The sequence below is a fragment of the Gobio gobio genome (genome assembly GCF_949357685.1).
Source record: "Gobio gobio genome assembly, chromosome: 1".
NCBI lineage: Eukaryota > Metazoa > Chordata > Actinopteri > Cypriniformes > Gobionidae > Gobio > Gobio gobio.
Window position 1 is genome coordinate 64,501,713 of NC_137097.1, and position 20,206 is coordinate 64,521,918.

A 20,206-nucleotide genomic window follows, 5' to 3' on the forward strand; every position below is an offset into this window, starting at 1 on the left:
CTGCAATTCTGTTGAAAACTATGAGGCTGGTTGCTTCAAGGTTCATTGGGAAAACAAGTGTCTCTTTCTCTGTTTGCACATGATGCTTAAATGCTAAAACATGAGGAGTCTGGAGGATAGTACAGAAAATAATTATGTCATATGTACAATAAATCAGTTATGAAGGCAATGAGGCTTTTTGAGTACATGAGGAGCCACACTCACAGAGGAATCACTAACCTCGTCAGGATGCAGGCTCTGGGTACTGTAGGGCAAAGGGCTGTCGCAATCGGGAATGTAATCTTGGCAGTAGTCAGCCGCAGCCTGAGGATCATCCACGAGCAGGAGCTGCTGGATCTCGCCCTGTAACACACACATATACCACTCACATTGATGGGGTAATATTCACATGTACCGGTGTAATTCTGGTGATCAAAGAGAAATAAAACCCAATTTAACACTGTATAACCGGAGAACATGCTGATGTAAAGCAGAAAAGTCAATTAAGATGAAAAACAACTTCTGATGAAATCCGGGTAAAACTGGTTGAATGTACTTTATTTGCATATATAGCATTACTTTTTGGAAGTGCACTGCAAACATGAGCTTATGCAACAGGAAGAACGATCTTTCTTCATTTAAAACAATATCTTCTCACAATTTTTCGACTTCCCTCTCACCCACTCCTTTTAGTTATCAATTTGTGAACAACAGGCCCAGTCCTCTATGTTACAGTGGTGTAGTCCTAACAAAAAAGTGGTTTACAATTACCCAAGCCACACACACACACACACACACACACACACACACACACACACACACACACACACACACACACACACACACACACACACACACACACACACACACACACACACACACACACACACACACACACACACACACACACACACACACACACACACACACACACACACACACACACACACACACACACACAAACACACACACACACACAAAACAAAGCCCCACACATGACATTGTTCTCTCATTTTAGTAAATCATGGCTACGAATTAAGAATTTGATGCCACAAATTAAGAATTTGATCCCACGAATTAAGAATTTGATCTCACGAATTAAGAATTAGATCCCACAATTTGTTAACTCATTCCTTCGGTAAATCATGTCCACATTGAACTAATTCGTTCCCCTGTTTCGATTAAACTAAAACAAGGGAACAAATTATTACAACTTGGCCATGATTTAGTAAAATAAAGGGAACAAATTATTATATTGTGTGCACGATTAGTAAAACATGCTGATGTATTAGCGAGTTGTATGAATGAATTGTTAATTTGTGGCCACGTAATCACGGAAGTGTTATGGGGGTTTTGTGTGTGTTTGGTTTATTAGTAACAGTGCACTCTAAAAATTTGCTGACAGATTATTTTTCAGGTACTGCATGGCTGAAGTAGTTCCAGCTCCCCCAGGACGCCACAAGGAGATGCTATAGGCTCCACAGAAAATTGGAGAGAAAAGAAAAAAACGCTGCCATGTTTCCCTGACGACTATTAACTATGGAAAGTTGTTAGGGGTGGGGAAAGGTAGAATGATAGAGGTGATAATGCAACAGTTACAACAAAGAATCGTGCGTTTCACAAATACAGTTAACGGGGAAATTAACCCTACCATAGATTATGGACTTCTGAAGCAGCAAAACAAATGGGTATACCGAGGATATAAGCAAAAAGTGATCCTCAGAAGTTGTTATATGAAAACCGCCCTGGGGAAAAAGTAAGCATAAGGCATATACTTGTATATGGCCCTGACTACACCACTGCAATTGCTATTATAGGACAGCAGTTTCAGCCAAATGATTGTATGTGTATGATTGCAGTCCATGTCACTAAACTGTGGAGCGAGCATCAGATTATTGAGGACAAGTTGCCCCCAAATGATCAGATATAGCCAAACTGCCCACCCCAATAAGTGATATTTTTGATGCTGCTCTGCTGCACTCCAGTTCGCACCACACAATTTGTTTTTAGAATGACAAGTTACATTTTTGGCAGAGGCTATTTACACTAAGTTAAAAAAAGCGATATTTACACTGTGGGCCCTATCTTGCACCCAGCGCAATTGACTTTGTACACCGACGCATGTGTCATTCCTATTTTGCACCCGCGCAAAGCGCGCTTTTCCCTCCACAGAAGCACGTCGCTAAACTAGTGAATGAACTTGCGCTCCCTGGGCGGTTCAGCGCAAAAAAGGAGGCGTGTTCCGGCGCAAACAATCCCTGGTGCTATTTTGCTGTTCCATTAAACAATTGCGCCACTGACCAGAAAAAACCTAGTCTAAAGTCAGTGGCGCGTTGCGCGTTGTTCATTATGCTATTTTAAGGGCGCATGCTTGACCATAATGTATAGCGTGCACAACGCGCATACACTTTGCTCATGTAATCTACACAGATGCAACAGTTATTTTTGCAAATCATAAATTGTTACACTAAAAAAATATTAACACATGAGATGACGGAAATCATTGTGGTGTGCCACGAAGATGTGAAAAAATAGGCATAAATCTAGCTTACAAATGATTCAGGCTAATTGTAATAATTAAGGATCAGACCTGTTTGCCCAATAGTGGCAAGACATATATGTATATAAGGACATCTGACAAATTGGTTTGTCTGTCAAGAACCAGGAAAAAAAATCGACTGAAAAACTGAAAAAACTGAAAGACTGAAAAAAAAAAGACTGTGAAATCACCTTTACCATAATGTACAACATTACAACTTCACTTCTCTGTCTTTCACTGCTCTTACAAGCACATCAGTCTCCTCGGCTGTGAACCGCTCCTGGCGTGCGCCTGGTAAATACGCCATAATAATAGCAATCCATAATGGAACTTGCGCACCTGCTTTTAAAGGGAATGTTGGATGACGCTCGGATTGGTTTATTCACGCTACGCCCAAACCACACCTATGAATAATGAAGCTACTTCAGACCAACCCATTTTAGATTTGCGCCGGGCGCAAGAGCCATTTATCCCGCCGGGAAAATAGCAACAGCGCCGAGACCCGCCCACAAAGTTACTTGCGCTTCACGCTTTGACACTTGCGTTTCAGATCGTTAAAATAGGGCCCTGTATTTAACAATAGCAGTATGTTCTTAAGTGTAAATAGTAGTTGAGTAGATGCTATTTATACTTATAAATAGTGGCAGATAATATTTAGCACCTCAGTGTTGTTGTACAATAACAGATATGCAATAATAACAGTGTAAAGTATTATTTTTATTAAAATTATTAAATTGATACACCTATACCTAACACTTTATTATTAAACATGCGTTAGAAACTTTATTTCCACTTTTTGAATATTTTCTTAATTTTTATTGTAAATAAATGTCTTTCCGATCTGCTATGTGATGGGAAAAGGGAGTAGAGCGAGTTCGGCAAAAGGCAGAAATCTTTCTGCCACACTCCTTACCCCTACACGATTGCTATTGTTTTCAATGCAGCGTCTTCTGTAATTTTGTCAAATAAAGGCAGACATCAGTGGGTGGAGTCAGTGGGTTTGCCTCTGCCAACAAGGCGAACAATAGCCATTTGCACTTAGTGTAAATAGACACTCTGTACATTTTTAGGCAGTCTAATAACCCTAATCAGTAGATATGTTTCCATCCACCTATTTTGGGATATCACTTCAAAAAAACAATAGATGGGAACTCAAAACAAATGTGCATTAAAAAAAGAATGCGGTAAATTGAGGTGGATAAATTTTTTATCCGATGAGAAGATATAACAAAACATAACAAAAAAACTTGTGACTTTGCCTCAACTGTGGATGTGATTGGATAACTGGACTAACCAGCGGATCAGTTTCATTGCACAGCATCTAAAAATGTTGGTCTGATCATTCTGAAATGCCAGAGCCAAAATCTATCAACCCCCAATGATTTGGTTTAATTCCCTCACAGAAGCGCCTCACATGATTGCGTTCCCAAACATCAGGCATCCGAACGCAAGCTAACATGAAAGCATTTATTGTCTTCATCTGGGCGCTCTGAGATGCTAGTCATTTATGATGGGGGTAAAAAGAACCACAGTTTCTTCTCTTATTGCAGCAACTTCCATTTTTATTACAGATATTTTGTGCCAATTTCCCAGGAAGTGACACTATTTTTCTCTTGAACACATGGGATGGACACTGCTTTATTCGTGAATGTTTTACACAATTTTCCAATGTTGCAACTTTGAATGGAAACAGCTGCTGTCAAAATGTTTGAGATGGCCAATCAAATCAAAGAAGGCTCCAGTTTTAATGGTGAAAAGGTGCAAGGTAAAATGTAAGTATAGCAAAATATTTGGTGAAGTTCACAACGTAATTTCGGGAGGAGTGAACCCATCTAATCTTTCAAATAGTGAAGTACACAAACGCAAGTTTGGGAGGTGTGAACCTATCTAATCTTTCAATTAACCGCCAAAGCATAAAAGCAGCCTCCTTCCTCCTTCGGGCATCAGCTGTTTTTGCATCCCTCCACCTCCCCAACTCCACCAACATAAAGCTTCCTCGAGCTTCCCCCTCCACCCCCGACAGCAAGCCAAATACGCTTAAACCTTATTAGCTAAAGAGTATATGGGTAAACAAACTCGTGAAATATATGTTTTAAAATAGAAATGTTTAATGACCAACAGTAATATCCAGTGATGCAAAAAAAACAATATTTTGCATTGAGCAGCCTCTATGATTCATGTAATGTAATTTGTAATTAAATGTGACTAGACAAGAAACATAAACAGAGCCATTTTTGCCACATTTGTCATGGAGTTTCAGAAGAGTGATTAATTGCATATATATAATATATTCCACTGAATTGTTTAGACTTTTTGAACAGCCTTATGTTCCGATGTTAGCACGGAAATTATATACAGTATGATATCCAAAATAAAGAGATCTTTCATCATAAGGCCAATGGAGAATCTGTGACTCATCGCTGCTGGGGTCCTGCCAGTACATCAGTGGGTGGAAGAACAACAAGTCAAAGACTGGCAATACCCAAGATACCACACAAACTCACTCGGCAGTAGAGTACAGCCAAACCGCAGCATTTCTCACTTTAATCTGACATATGCTGGATCTTAACAGAAAAATAATTCAATATACCAAGCCAACTAATTACACTCCACTGACCCTAACAGTTTATCTGTCTTCTGAAATTAGGGTCTCCTTATAAGACATGCTTGAAAACTCAAGGACTCAACAAGCCAGTTAATACAGTTCTGCATGTTTTAAAAACAACCGTTTTTGATCAGTGAACCAGAGTGTTTGTTTTGTGTGTGCGTGTTCGATTTCAGTTCTCCAAGACTTTTCCAAACTTGAGTAATTTGTACGAATCTGGAAGCAATAGACGCATTAGCCCTGACCATAGTCCCCAGGCACCCGAGCAGCTCTCCCACGCTGAGAGATTTGGACCGGAACATAAGCCCTCTGGATTCCCCTTGAATCCAGGGCCTGGGAACTGGCCTCAGATCAGGTCAAACCTACACATCCCCCAGCACTAGCCTCACCCAGAGAACTCTGACCCTATGACCCAGATGCAGTTCTATTGGACCCCGAGAAAGATAAATGAGGAGAATTAGTCACCATTCATCACAGTGGTTCTGCGCAACAAGGAAAGATTGTTTTCCTGTTCTTTAAGAGCACAAGAGGTGGTAGAGACTCTTAATCATGCCACAATGCAAACGTGACTGACTGTCTGGCTTTGCTGCCCCGTCAGTCAGTCAATGACTTGCACATTTAATTGAGAAAAAATGGCTTCAGACCACCTTCTAAGTCATCATCACATCTGGTTAGCTTTAGGGTTAACAAAGTATATCTAATGACTAAAGGGTTTTTCCTGGTAGAAACTGAATCAACACATTGGAAAAAATGAACTTAACGAAGCCATATTATGCACATTTAAGTCTTGATTTTGTTTTTGAGGTGGTTTTCATGCATGCTGGAATGTTCAAAAAGACATTATTTTTCACATATTTACATTATTGCAGAACCTCTCTTTCCAGCTTTCCTCTTTTCATTTGAGCATGTTTCGGAAAATGTCACACCCCTTATCATAACACTACTAACTCAACCAGGCCTTGCCATTTTTTTTGCGTATGCCTTGGGCTGGAAATATTTTAAATTAGAAATATTGTGATGATGTACTGTAAGAGGCGTGAACGTCATCGTGTGAAAGGATATCACTGTTCAATTGAATGATGTTCTGTCTTAACGTAGCTATATATGTGACAGAAAAATACACTAGGCTGTAGTTAGGGCCGTGCATAAACTAGAATGATGCTCTTATAGTTGCCGTTGTATGTTCCAGGAAAACTGAAGTGCTATTTTAATTGCTATTATTGATTTGGCAATTACTCATTTATAAATTAAGCACTGATTACCAGTGTTGGGAAAGTAACTGACAATTTGTAAATTAGTTACAGTTACTAGTTACTTCTTTTAAACGTAATTTAGCCTAATTACTTTACCAATTACTGTATATCAAAAGTAATTAGTTACTAGGTAAAGTAACTTTTAAGTTACTTTTATGTCTGCTTTTTAAATGTAAATATGAACAGTACTGACCTGTCAAACACAATAAACATAATTTTTAGACCTATTTATTGTAATCAACAGGGCAAAAGGCCTTCAAATCAAGCAGTAGTACAGTGTTTAGTGTCCACCAGCAGCAGCGAACATTCCTTCGGCACAGCTGGGAGAGTATAGCCTGGGAGAATTATGGCCTTTATACACCTGGTCACTTAATTAGTTTTCTCTGACCAGATATCTATCCGATTGTGAAAAGACCAGACCAGTAAATGCCTTCCGAGATTCTTTCGAAACGGATTTAAATCCGATTATTCAAACAAACCAATTCAGAAGGTGCAACACGCATCGCCGCAAATGAGTAAAGCAAGCCAACACGCGAACTGCCGCCAGTGAAACTAGGCTAAGTCTTAGATGCTCAAAAACACAATCATCTTCATTAAAATGAATGAGACTATATGATCTTAGCAGAGCTTAGTTCGCTCTCTCTCATATTGCGGTCTTTGGTCTTTGATCCTTTAAAGGTCCCATGGCATGAAATTTTCATTTTATGAGGTATTTCAACATTAATATGAGTTCCCCTAGCCTGAATATTATCCCCAAGTGGATAGAAATGTTGATCGGTGTAAAACCGAGTTCTGGCTGTCTTTCTCTGCCTTTGAGAAAATGACAGGCCAGACGAGCCAATCCTGAAGTCTCCTGGTTTGACGTCCAAGCAGGAATGGTTACCTCCCTTTCCTCCACCCAGAGAATCTGGCACGCCCATGCAAACGCTCGAGAGATCATTGCTTGTGAACGAGTGAATGCTGGCAGTTTCTCAGTGTTTGGATGTACAAATGAAAACAGAAGTCTTTTTTCAGTTCCTTCTGATCTGTGATCAGTGATTTCTTATGTGTAGCTAATTATTTATTATTCGTGCACACACTGCGGCTTCTCTCTCTCCCGACAGAACGATGTTTTCGTGTTTTCTATCTTGTGAGTCAGTGTTTTTGTTTATCTGTTCTTAAATGTGCATACAGTCGGGAGTTTCTGCTCAACATCGGCAGAGCCACATCTTTAGAGATAAACCTCACACACGCCGAAGCTCGGCCTTCAACATCCCCGACCCCCAGTACTGCATCTGGCCCACAGCGGAGGCACCAAACGCGGCGTGAGATTAAGCAGAAGGGGGGTAGCCAGCTTTCCCCACAATAAACTGGATTACATTCGATTACTGCTGTTGTGTCTTTGTTTGCGCTGTGTAAGTTACTCAATGCTGACGCTTTTCATATGATTGGAACATATCTAGAAATAATGCTTTAATCAAACTTACTAACTCGTTCATCTCGCTGTAATGGTACATTGCATGTGTTACAAAGTTGGTAGACTAATGATGAAGACGGACTCGGCGTGACTGGGACTCGTGTTTATTCAGAACTCTCAGATACAAATACAATAAACTCGAGCTGACAGATAGCGCTCTCACAACTCAGTAGTTACTATAAATAAACTTTGTTAGCAATCGCTCCATCTCCGTGATGTCCGGTTCGCGAGCGAATCATTCTTTTGAATCGGTTCTTTTCAGTGAACCGAACCAGTTCACCAAATCGGACTGAATCGTTCTAAACGGTTCGCGTCTCGAGTCAGCGCTGATCCATAATTTACTAAAGTTACTAACTTTCTGACATGAGTGACAGCCCCTCCGACTAGAAATAAACGAATAACCTGACGTATATTCTAGTAACTACAACAGTTCACCCTGAACTGAGACATGCTGAGAGAACTGATGAGAAGTGAACTCAGGTCCATCCGTCTCTCTGGCAGCAGCTCGTGCCTCGTAGACCTCGTTAAACCACGCCCCCTCCGCTCATTTCAAATGCAAAGATGTCAGCCAATCGCAACAGTGGGTGTTTTTACTGAAGTCTCACAGCAGACACGCCTCTTGAAACAGGGCAGTCAGCCACAGGGCAAACAGCAGTATAGACAAAATGCCTTTTATTTCTAAATTATGACATTTTATGATGTAAAAATCATACTAACAATATAAGTACACCTCAGGAAACACTATAAAATAATAGAAAAATGCCATGCCATGGGACCTTTAACTGATACATAAAATGCAGCTCATATCTTTTGCTTTCATTGACGTGAACGTGCATATTGCGCGGGAATTGAAGATCGGATTTATATTCATTTTGTGGAGAGGTGTATGGTAAAACAGCCTGCATGTTTTTATTTTTATTTGATTGTGTAGCCCGTTTCATTTGCGAGCGCCTACGCCTAACCTCAACTTATAAAAAATGCCATTTTACTGTGGTGGTGACAGTAGTTTAAACTAACATTGTGATGCTTGAAGTGTTTGATATCTATTGATTTTATTATAGGCAAGACAAGTCAAGTGTTGATTTGAGAGGCTAAAGCTGTGTGCAAGCGTTCATTTTTCACAAAAGAGAGTAACGCGAGTAACGAACTCATGTAAATTTCAGTAATTGTAATTGCGTTACTTGATTTTAAAAAATATTTAGTTACTTGCGCGTTACCACTAAAAGTAGTGGAATTACAGTAACGCGTTACTTTGTAGCGCGTCAACACTGCTGATTACATACTAAAGAAAGCATAATATGTGTGCTTTAATGAAAAAATATTCTTCATAATGACCAAATTACTAATTTATTAATTTGGTTACAACCATTCTGCTTACAGAAGTTATTTTATTAACTAACCACAAAACCACACACGCAAGATTGTGTGATATCAAAAGCAGTGAAGGACAGAAAAATGTCCAGATACATTTTAGTAGACATATGATACTGTATTGAGACAAGCCATGATGACTCCCTGCCTGAAAAGACACATCTATTTTGAATAAAGCTCTTAATATGGTTTCTTGCTCTTAAATGTATTTGTTAACAATAAGACATTGTTTTGGGATGGAGTTTGGCAAGTATGGATTGGAATGGGAATTGTGTTTCCCCAGGTGGGGTTTCAACAGGCAAAGGTACAGTATTGCATGGGAGGATTTGTGGGGGAAAGTTATTGCAGTGGGCGGCTGGAGGACATGTGGCGTGTGCTACGCTGGACTTGAAGAAACATCTGTTTTTTTGTGGTGGAAGCAGATAGAGGACCCTTAAATGTCCATTAGACTGACAATAGCATCCCCTCAGTGTTTCTGTGGCTTGCTACATAAAGCCTTATAGGCCAGAATGTTAGTTGACGTCCTGAGGGTGCAACCCCTCCCTGTGCTCTCTACTGAGGCCCAGTAGACATAAGCATGAGGACACAGCCAGAATCAGCGATGAGTCTTCAATTCTAATCTATATCTAGCTAGAACCATAAATCACAAGCAAGATGAGATTAGTCATGGAGTTTCAGTGCATGCTCAAACTTATCAATTTATTCATCTGAATGTTATATAAACACCACGAGAGTCATATAGGCTTATCTGAACTCACGCAATACTCAACATTTATCAAATGTTAAAACTCATGAAAACTCCAGAACTGTTTGGGAAGATAATGGAGATCTTATAAAATAGGCTGAATAAACATATCATATTTTTAATAGTCTCTATGACTTGTGTGCTATATTCTGAACTGATAGCTTTGGGGGAAAAACAGACCCAAATTTAAGTCCATATACACTGTTTATCTTTCACTGTTAACCAGTTGCTACAGCCAGATCAATGAACTGGACTTGTGAACCAGAAGAGATTCATGGTTGAATTAGACAGGTACTGAGACCTGGATCGACCAAAAGATCTGACTTTAAAAAATAAATGAATCTGACATTGTTAATTCTCTCATGAAAGAGAACAAGTGCACGTCAAGATCTTCATTAAATAATAACTTGGATTTCTGTTGTAGCATCTGTTGTTTTATCATTTTGATAAAAAAGCTTGACAGCTTGACAGTTTTCATTCACTTAATTCGCCCCAGTCTTCATTCACTTGGCCAGGATGTTCAAAAACTCATCTTTTGTGTTCCACGGATTAAAGAAAGACTAGTTTGGACTGACATGAGGGTGAGTACATCATGACAGAATCTAAATTTTTCAGTAAAGTTTGCATTTAAAGTCTAACATCAGCGATTTTTAACCTCCAGCCCCAGGGCTTTCGTGAAAACGGCAGTCTCTTGTAGTTTCCCCCCTCTGTTTGGCCTAAAACACTGTGTTAGCAGTCATCCAGTTAGAAATGTTGGCTACAAATAACCCAGCAAGCAATCTTGCATTTAAAAGACACCCAATAGCCTAGCAGTGCAAACACATCCCTGACATCTAGGCTAAAACAAGGCAAAATTTGGACTGTCAGTGAAAATTGAATAGACGTCTAACCATAGCCCAAGAATAGACTAGTCATCTAGAACATGAACATTAAACCAAACACTTTTTAATCACTGTTGACATGATGCAGATCATACATCTCGCAAGTTATTTGGGCAAAAACGTCATGTAACCAAATTCAAGCTAAAAGTGGGTCACTCATCATAGCCGGACTATATTGGGTCTATAGTTAAATGAGACCGTGAAATGATGGCTATTGCTTGCTGGGAAGGAGGCTTTTTCAGATTTTTTGTCGCAGCGTTCTTTCCGTATTTACGATTCTTTGCAGCCTTTAGGTGCTGCCTATAACACATTGGATCCTTCACTTGAAACAGACAGTAACTTGCTAAATGTTTGCTCTTTGAATTCTTGCACCCGGAAACAATACAAGTCAAAACCATTATGACGAAAAGTTTGCTACAGAGTATTTCCTACGAAAGTATTTGACTCTGGTAATCATATTCGGCAGCAGGTTGGTGCGAGTGGCCTCGGGCGACAACATGCCCAGTGCATTGTGGGTGTTGACTTTTTCCTACTTGTTTTGTCTTTTTTCTCTATTCAGGTAGCACCGATTTAAACAAATTTTGCCTTCTACTGTATAGGCAGTATAAGCCCCCGCAAAAAAAGGACAAAGAACAAAAGGGAGCAGGGTGGTACTTCCAGGTATTCTCTAGCAGTGGAAACAAGCCTGGACAGCCCCTGTTTATCCTTCTCTGATAAGCCAAGACCCCAATGTTAGCAGCCCAGGCAACTGCCTCTGAGCCACTCTATTGCAAACTATTCAGTTAAACATAAAACGAACAGACTGCCACTGCTCATTAAAGCAAAGCAGAGCAATAAACATATGAATTTTGGATGAACTTAAATTATACTGATCTGAGAGTTCTTGTCACCTCTCAAGAGAAATATCTTGTTTGCTGTTTGTTTGAGAGTCACAAGGGGAGTATGATGAGCATATACTGCAGTATTTATAAAGACCTTGACGAGAGGAGGGTTGAAGGAATATAAAAACAGAGTGATGAAATGATATTTGAATATAAAAAATAAATATTTACAAAAATAAATAAATACATATTATTTACATTGCAAAATATTTGACATCATTGCAGTATTTGTTGTAATGTCTTTCATTTCATTTCACCTAATTATTTTAATAATTAGCTTATTACATTAATAAGGATGTAATGAGAATCATAATTTAGAATAAGAATTGTAAATATTACAAAAGTAAAACATACAGATACATTATGGTTATCATTGGAGGATGCTTTAAAAGAAAGCAATGTCACAAAAAAGATTTGATTATCCCCAAAAGCTTTATTTTCAATGTGCTGAATTGAATTGAATATTTTTTATTGGGATTTCAGTGTACAATGACATTTCTTTTTGAGATAAATTTAATCAAATAACTGTTACTTAGAAGTACACATGTACAGTACAATAATATGGAGTTTGGACATTTTGGATTACGTTTAAGGCAAGACACTACAGACAAAACCACAAGCTGCTCAAATTGAGATTTGGAGCATTTTTGCTTCCTAGTCTTAATTCAGACTAATGGAAATAATATCTCCAAATTTAAGTATATACACAATTTAAGTGCTTATTTTATTACACTTTTTTTATTTGTGTCTGTATATTTCAATATCAATCCATATCTTTAAAGGCCGTTTTTTTTTTTTTTTTAACCAAATTTTCTCCTGCACTGAGCCAGAAATATGCACTTCAGTAGCACTTACATTTACAGTTATATTCCTATCTATATTCTGAAGGCTTTTACAGAGCGTTTTTTTTTTTTTTCATATATCACACACTTGATTTACAGAACATTTTATTCCATAAAACATGGTGATTTCGTTTTCTTACTGTTGACAGTAACTCATTCCCGGGAGTGCGTGTACAACTGTGTATTTTATAAGGTATAAATATATTGTTTTGCTAGTACTTATGTGTATTTAAATGTCTGAAACCTAAAATAAACATTATGTGGCTGAATGTGATATGTGACGAACGTTGAGTGCATAGACAAAAAGCGATTAAAAGGGTTAAAATAGATTAATTTGTGCTTTGAATATGAACGAAAGCCTAGAGGGTTTGGAACGACATGAGGGTGAGTAAATGGTGAATAATTAACTTCTTTTTATTTTTTCATTTTTGGGGGAATTAACCCTTTAACCTGTCCTAATCTGGCTATTTGTGTGTATGGGAAAACATTTACATGCCCTTGTATTCCAAAAACCAGGAATTCTAATGATTCATACCTCAAAAACTTCCTCATCTAGTAACCGTGTCCCGAAAACAACGACTCCGTCAGTGCTGACCACAGGGTTGTCTCCGCGCATTAATTCCAGCGTCTGCACCTTCTTACAGTCCAGGTAGAGTGTAACAGACTTGCCCTCCACGCTGTAGGCTATCCGATGCCATCTGAGAAGAGATGACAGCAGGGTTAATCAGTGTCAACAACAGCAGAGCTTTATCCCAGTGCTAACCCAGGGGTAAAAATGATATTTACTAATCTTCCAGGAGCATGGCTATTAGAGGTGGATTATGGGTCGCTTAAATGTGAAACAACATTCTATAAATGGGCACAGTGACGCTGCAGTACCAGAGCCACATCAGGAGCCTGGTTGAAACATTTATTTTGTTTGCAAGAGCCACTTTTCAAAACATCTTCCTCCAACAGTTATACATGTTGAAATATGTCTACTAGTAATAATTTATTAATGAATGCAAGGCATGACTCATATACATAAAAAAAGTCTCTTTTTTGGCAGGGTAGTGTATAAAAACTGTATAGTGTGAAAATACTTCATTAATTCCAACAAGTTCACTTTCTCTGTTTACACCTGGTATTAACATCCATCTCAGCTGATCTGATTAAAGTGGACAGCACAAAGTACAAGTCTACATGCAGTCCAAAATATGTTGTGATCAAATCACTCAAACCATATTCAAAATTATGAACATATTGTTTTGCACTGTATATAAACACTAAAACGTTGAATGAGTGCACTTGATAACGTCCACTGTGGTTTCAGACACCTCTACAAATGGCTGTCCCCTCAAATAATGCCCTATTTGATGGTATAAAGGGCGATTTCGGATTCAGCCACAGTTTACATGAACATGCAATTAATATCAGGTGTAATCAGCATTTTACCTTGGCAGATTATATATAATCTGACCAGCTGAGATGATTAATAATACCAGATATTAAATAAGGTCTTTGAATGTTTGGTACTCACTCAATCCCCATTTAATTTACACATTTTCATGCATGAAATTTAATCTAAGTACGATAGCTAACAGCTTTTCCACTGTTGAGTGCAGAAGCTTAATAAATCTGATTTAGTTCATAAATGCATGCTCTCTGTCTTACTGTGAACAGTTCAACATTTCAAAATTTGATAACCTGTCCTTCTTCTAGAGTGATTTTCCTTGGGCTACTGGATAATGTTTACCAATAGCCCAAATATTATTATTATTACCTATCCAACATTTATCCTGTTTCACTATGAAATACATCAGATTACGGAAGTAAAATGGGTTGTGAATGGCAAATCTCATCGTTTTTCAAAGAAAGAAAACTTCAGGGCACTCCAAGGCTACTAAGAATGCATGAAAGCACTCACTTCCCATCAGCCAGATTGATTTTCTTAAAAATGGGGTAGAGATCTGGAGCCGGCTGGCCTCGGTGGTCTTCATAGAGGAATACAGGCGATCGGCCCATCTCCAGCCCCAGCTGTTGGACTCCCTGCTCATCATACAAAGACAGCAGGAAGAACTGAGAGTTCTTCTTAGCCTTCACCGTGGTCATCAGAGAGAAGTTCTCAGGGAAAGCAGAGTCTATGAAGAAAACATCAAAGCGTTGTCCACAATTTACACTTCAGAAAAAAAGAACAATGGCCTCAAATACTAGAGAAGTTCTGAAAGTACATTTCAAAGAGTCCATACCTGGAAAAAACTGTTTAGTCGGGGCGCTGAGTTGAATCTTTTTGTCTATTCTGTAAGCCATATCTGTTTCTGATGTGTCCTTTCTCTCTGTGCACAGACCGGCCTCTACTGACACTCCCTCCATGTCTTCAGACAGATCCAGTACCCGTAATACATCGATCAGATTAGCTGTACACAAAGGAGAGAAAGGATTTAAACATACGAAGTTTCCTTTCTAAGCCAGCATAGACTACCCTTGTGAAAATGAAGTACGCTTCAGTGTACTTTAAAACTTATTACAGAAATAATATACTTGAAAAGAAAAAAAGTGAGAACTGAATGTATTGTTTTTGGAATATGAATTGCAATTAAATGAAAAATAATTAAAATATACAGTTAGATTGCTTTTCTTAAGTACATCTGTATATGTAATTTCATTATTACTTCTGTTTTCTTTGAAATATGGTTAAAGTGAAATATATTGAAACTTGTATATCATGTATTTAAATATATTTGTAATCATACATTTGTAATGATGAAGTTGCAATTTAGTACATTTAAAATATATTAACTTTAAATGTAATATGGAATAACACAATGCAGCTAAAATTATAACAATCGAGTACTTTACTTGTGCTTTAGTATGTTAGTCAACACATAAAAATAACTGTAACAAAAGATTCAATCATGAATATATAAAATGTACGGTAAAGGAGCTTTATACTACGGGGCTGTTGAATGTTTAATTCTGATTGGTTGACGAAGGTTCTAGGTGTGCAATTATTTTCAGGGAAACACTCGGCTAAAGTAGTTCCAGGCAGGTCTTGACCGCATTACAGTTCCATATCACTTCGCCAAACGATTCAGTTATTTCAAATGTCTTTATAGCATACAAAACCATCAGCTTCACGTCGTGACCGCATTACCACCTCAGATGTGCATTGCTTTTCTAATAATTCAACGGCCCGGAGTCAATTATTCCTTACATATGTAAGAATTTTCATGCATTAATCACTTTTTTATTGCCAGTGTGTGAACAGCTTGTAATGAAACTTAAGAAACAAGACCTTCCCCGACTTCTTAGGCTGTCAATGAAAGCCTGTAGACGGATTTTTATGTGAAGGACTCGGGATGTTTTTGCCAGGAAAATCAACAGGATGTGACATTTACGTGCGCTCCCGAGAGCCTCTCTTCCAATCAATGACATGAAATCAATGCTTAGCTATACAATATTCAGGATAATGCCGAAAGAGCCATTCTGTACTGTAATGTTGATGTTTCATGCAAAGAAAAGGGATTAATTCAAACTACATCTCTGTAGCCCAGGTTGATTTCCCACTGAAGCTAAGCAGGGCTGAGCCCGGTCAGTAACTGTTTGGGAGACCTCCTGGGAAAACCAGGTTGCGGCTGGTAAAGGTGTTAGTGAGGCCAGCAGGGGGTGCTCACCCTGTGGTCTGTGTGGGTCCTAACGCCCCAGTATAGTGATGGGGACACTGTATTGTAACAAGCGCCGTCCTTCAGATGAAAGAGTAGGGGTGTAACCCCGGCATCCTGGCCAAATTTGCCCTTTGGCCTCTGTCCATCATGGCCTCCGAATCATCCCCCTATACTGATTGGCTTCATCACTCTGTCACCTCTCCACCAATCAGCCGGTGTGTGATGGGCGTTCTGGGGTAATATGGCTGCCATCACAACATCCAGGTGGTGCTGCACATTGGTGGTGGTTGAGGAGATTCCCCTCTTCCATATGTAAAGCGCTTTGAGTACTCAGAAAAGTGCTTTATAAATGTAACAAATTATTATTATTATTATGATTATACAGTCTCAAATATACTTCATAATCAAACTGTAATCATAACACTGTAATTTTAATGACCTCCTCTGTTGAAATGATCACATGCTTTCTTAACGGCTGTCATTTTGGTTGTGTGTTTATTTTATTATTGAGAGGAAAGCACGCAGCACATATTTACATTCATCTAAATGTCGCTTTTAAAAGTGCACTTAAGGGTGTTAACTAAGAAACATAGTCATGACAGTGTACTCTAAGTACACTTAAGTGACCTTTTGTTTAAATTATATTATATTATCTGCAAGTACAGTTTTTTAAAATATACTTTTTATAATTTGAAGTACACTACAAGTGCACATTAATTGAATACAATTAAGTGCACTTCTTTTTTCAAAAGGGTATGGCTAGGCCAACGAACTATGCTGTTTGTCAGAAAAGTTCTGGAAAGTCTACTCAATGTTACAAGTGTCTGTATTGAATGAATACTAGTTAGGAACACTACAAGGAATTTGAAGCAAAGGACTAGAGCCTGATGGCCCTGCAGCTGCATTATTCTCGAAGCCAATCCCCTTTGGGTCACAGCAAGAACGAACAACAAGCTGAGAGTTTGGCTGCCGTTAGTTTGCTGATTTTCAGCCAGCTCAAAGTGTGCCGATCTACTTGGGAGTTTCAAGATAAAGTCCCGTTCAAATCAAGGCCACAGCTGGATATCGATGGGGTGTCATTATGGGATAGAGTTATGACACAGTCTAGCCTGAGATAGTTAAACACACACCTGACAGCTGACACCTGCCAGCACCTCTTTCAAAAAATGTCTCCCTGACTTCCACTGTCTAATGTTTACGATCAATTGAAACGTATTCACAGGAAAGTTATAAGATATAACTTTTGGCATTTATAAATAACTGCTGTTGATGTTTTACTGATATTTCACTGCGGTTTGCCTAACCACAACCCTTGGCATGTGTGTCAGATGCAACAAGGACCCTACATTTAAATTGCCCTCCTGTTTCCATGGCCCTCCTTTCTCTCCTCTGTTAATTAAACATGTGGGAAGAGTTTGTCCATGCCAACCAACTGCCTCCAAAAAAAAGAGAAAAAAAGAGTACTGCATTTTATGACATTATTTATTTGTTTAGCAGATGCCTTTATACTGGGTTTGCTCAAAGCATGGCAACAGACTTGTAAAAAGGCAGTGCTGAAAACCAGGCGTGACTCAAACACAATGGAAAACATCAGGTACTCATTTTTAGACAGGGCTTTGTCAATTCATCTTCCAATTGTTACATTACAAAGACCTTGTAAATAAACAGTTTTCGGCTCAATGCCCATTGTCTCACAAACACCAATAACTCAGCCACATCTGTTAATATTCACTGGTTTAAGTTCATCAGCCTGAGGTGAAATGTATTTGACAGTTCAGTAAATCTATATCTGTGTAACTAAGTGGGATATCCATTGGGAAAATACAACCAACTGATGGGGCTGATGTTTTTTTTCCTTTCAATAACTTATTCTTATGCTCTCTTTTAAATACACATGTGCACTTACATTTGTAGACACATTCACACAAGCACATGCAGAAACAGGTCAGTGAGTCAGTGGTGTTTATATGTCTGAGCAGCCATGTAATCTGCGTCAAAATAGGCCCAATTATCACAGGAGTCGGCCTAGCAAGCGTCAGACATCTTGACTCGACATCTCAGTCACATCTTCCCCAAAACCATCATTCTGACTGTTGTTTAATCCAAAACCAGTCAATTGAGAAGTCTGACAAAACAGGGAAATTACCCTGACAAACCCTGTGAAATACATATCAAATGTATAAATCCTGTTTTTAACCATATTTTTGATCAAATAAACACAGCCTTGATCATCTTTGAACAGCTGTAGTTGTGTGTGTGTGTGTGTGTGTGTGTGTGTGTGTGTGTGTGTGTGTGTGTGTGTGTGTGTGTGTGTGTGTGTGTGTGTGTGTGTGTTTCAGGTAAATCCTGAGTTATATGTGGAAAACAGCTTATAAATCATACTAAGTTATGTTTTTTGAAAATGTAGAAAGTTTTCTGTGATTGGTAGGTTTAGTGTTAGTGATAGAATATGCAGATTGTACAGTATACAAATCATTATGTCTATGGAAAGTCCCCATAAAACACGAAAACACAATGTGTGTGTGTGTGTGTGTGTGTGTGTGTGTGTGTGTGTGTGTGTGTGTGTGTGTGTGTGTGTGTGTGTGTGTGTGTGTGTGTGTGTGTGTGTGTGTGTGTGTGTGTGTGTGTGTGTGTGTGTGTGTGTGTGTTGTCCTGGTAAACCCTACATTATGGGGACAAAATGTCCCCACAAAGATGGCAATATCTGGAATCCTTGTGGGGACATTTTTTCGTCCCCATGAGGAAAACAGCTTATAAATCATACTAAGAGATGTTTTTGAAAATAAAAAAAGCTGAACGTTTTCTGTAGTTTTAGTAGTGTGGTGTTACCACACAATATAAAATATGTATTAATGCAAAGTAAAATCACTAAAATCCTTCCTTCCGCTGGAAAAAATATTCCCCCACACTGAACAGCAACAAAAGTTACATTATTACGCCATCAGATGGCGGCAAAGACTGTTTTCAGTATAAAGTCAGTCAGTAGTCAGTATAAAGACTTTTATATTGGACTGAAACGTGATGTGAACACGGAGCAAAACGCAACTGACGAATGCTTTAACTAGAGCTGTCAGTGTCAGGGTACGGGAAAACCCCTTAACTGTTAAAAGGACAAGATATCGCAGCGGACATTCAAACTGATTTTTTATTATGAACATAGGACTGACCTGAAGGAAAATGCTGTATCTAAATGCAGGTAATAAACTCGTTCACTCAATCTCTCTCTCTCACAATACTCTACAAAATACAGTAAGCTTTAATGAACAATATCAATGAGTACAAACGTTTACGTTGCTAAGAGTGGTTGCTAAGGGTGTTGTGTAGTGATACAGTGCATCCGGAAAGTATTCACAGCGCTTCACTCTTTCCACATTTTGGGCCCTATTTTAACGATCTGAAACGCAAGTGTCAAAGCACGAAGCGCAAGTAACTTTGTGGGCGGGTCTCGGCGCTGTTGCTATTTTCCCGGCGGGATAAATGGCTCTTGCGCCCGGCGCAAATCTAAAATGGGTTGGTCTGAAGTAGCTTCATTATTCATAGGTGTGGTTTGGGCGTAACGTGAATAAACCAATCCGAGCGTCATCCAACATTCCCTTTAAAAGCAGGTGCGCAAGTTCCATTATGGATTGCTATTATTATGGCGCATTTACCAGGCGCACGCCAGGAGCGGTTCACAGCCGAGGACACTGATATGCTTGTAAGAGCAGTGAAAGACAGAGAAGTGAAGTTGTAATGTTGTACATTATGGTAAAGGTGATTTCACAGTCTTTTTTTTTTCAGTCTTTCAGTTTTTTCAGTTTTTCAGTCGATTTTTTTTCCTGGTTCTTGACGGACAAACCAATTTGTCAGATGTCCTTATATACATATAAGTCTTGCCACTATTGGGCAAACAGGTCTTATCCTTAATTATTACAATTAGCCTGAATCATTTGTAAGCTAGATTTATGCCTATTTTTTTCACATCTTCGTGGCACACCACAATGATTTCCGTCATCTCATGTGTTAATATT

At 38.8% G+C, this 20,206-nt stretch overlaps 1 protein-coding gene across 1 annotated transcript in view; it reads right to left on the minus strand.

Moving 5' to 3' along the window:
- col5a3a (collagen, type V, alpha 3a) overlaps window positions 1–20,206 on the minus strand; it is a 78,924-nt gene that overhangs the window by 42,771 nt on the left and 15,947 nt on the right. Inside the window, exons 2-5 of the mRNA XM_079811027.1 lie at window positions 14,781–14,948; window positions 14,459–14,672; window positions 13,088–13,250; window positions 220–342 (exon numbers count right to left, since the gene is read on the minus strand). Of these exons, the coding sequence (XP_079667153.1) occupies window positions 220–342; window positions 13,088–13,250; window positions 14,459–14,672; window positions 14,781–14,948 (668 nt within the window). The remainder of the gene's footprint in view (window positions 1–219; window positions 343–13,087; window positions 13,251–14,458; window positions 14,673–14,780; window positions 14,949–20,206) is intronic.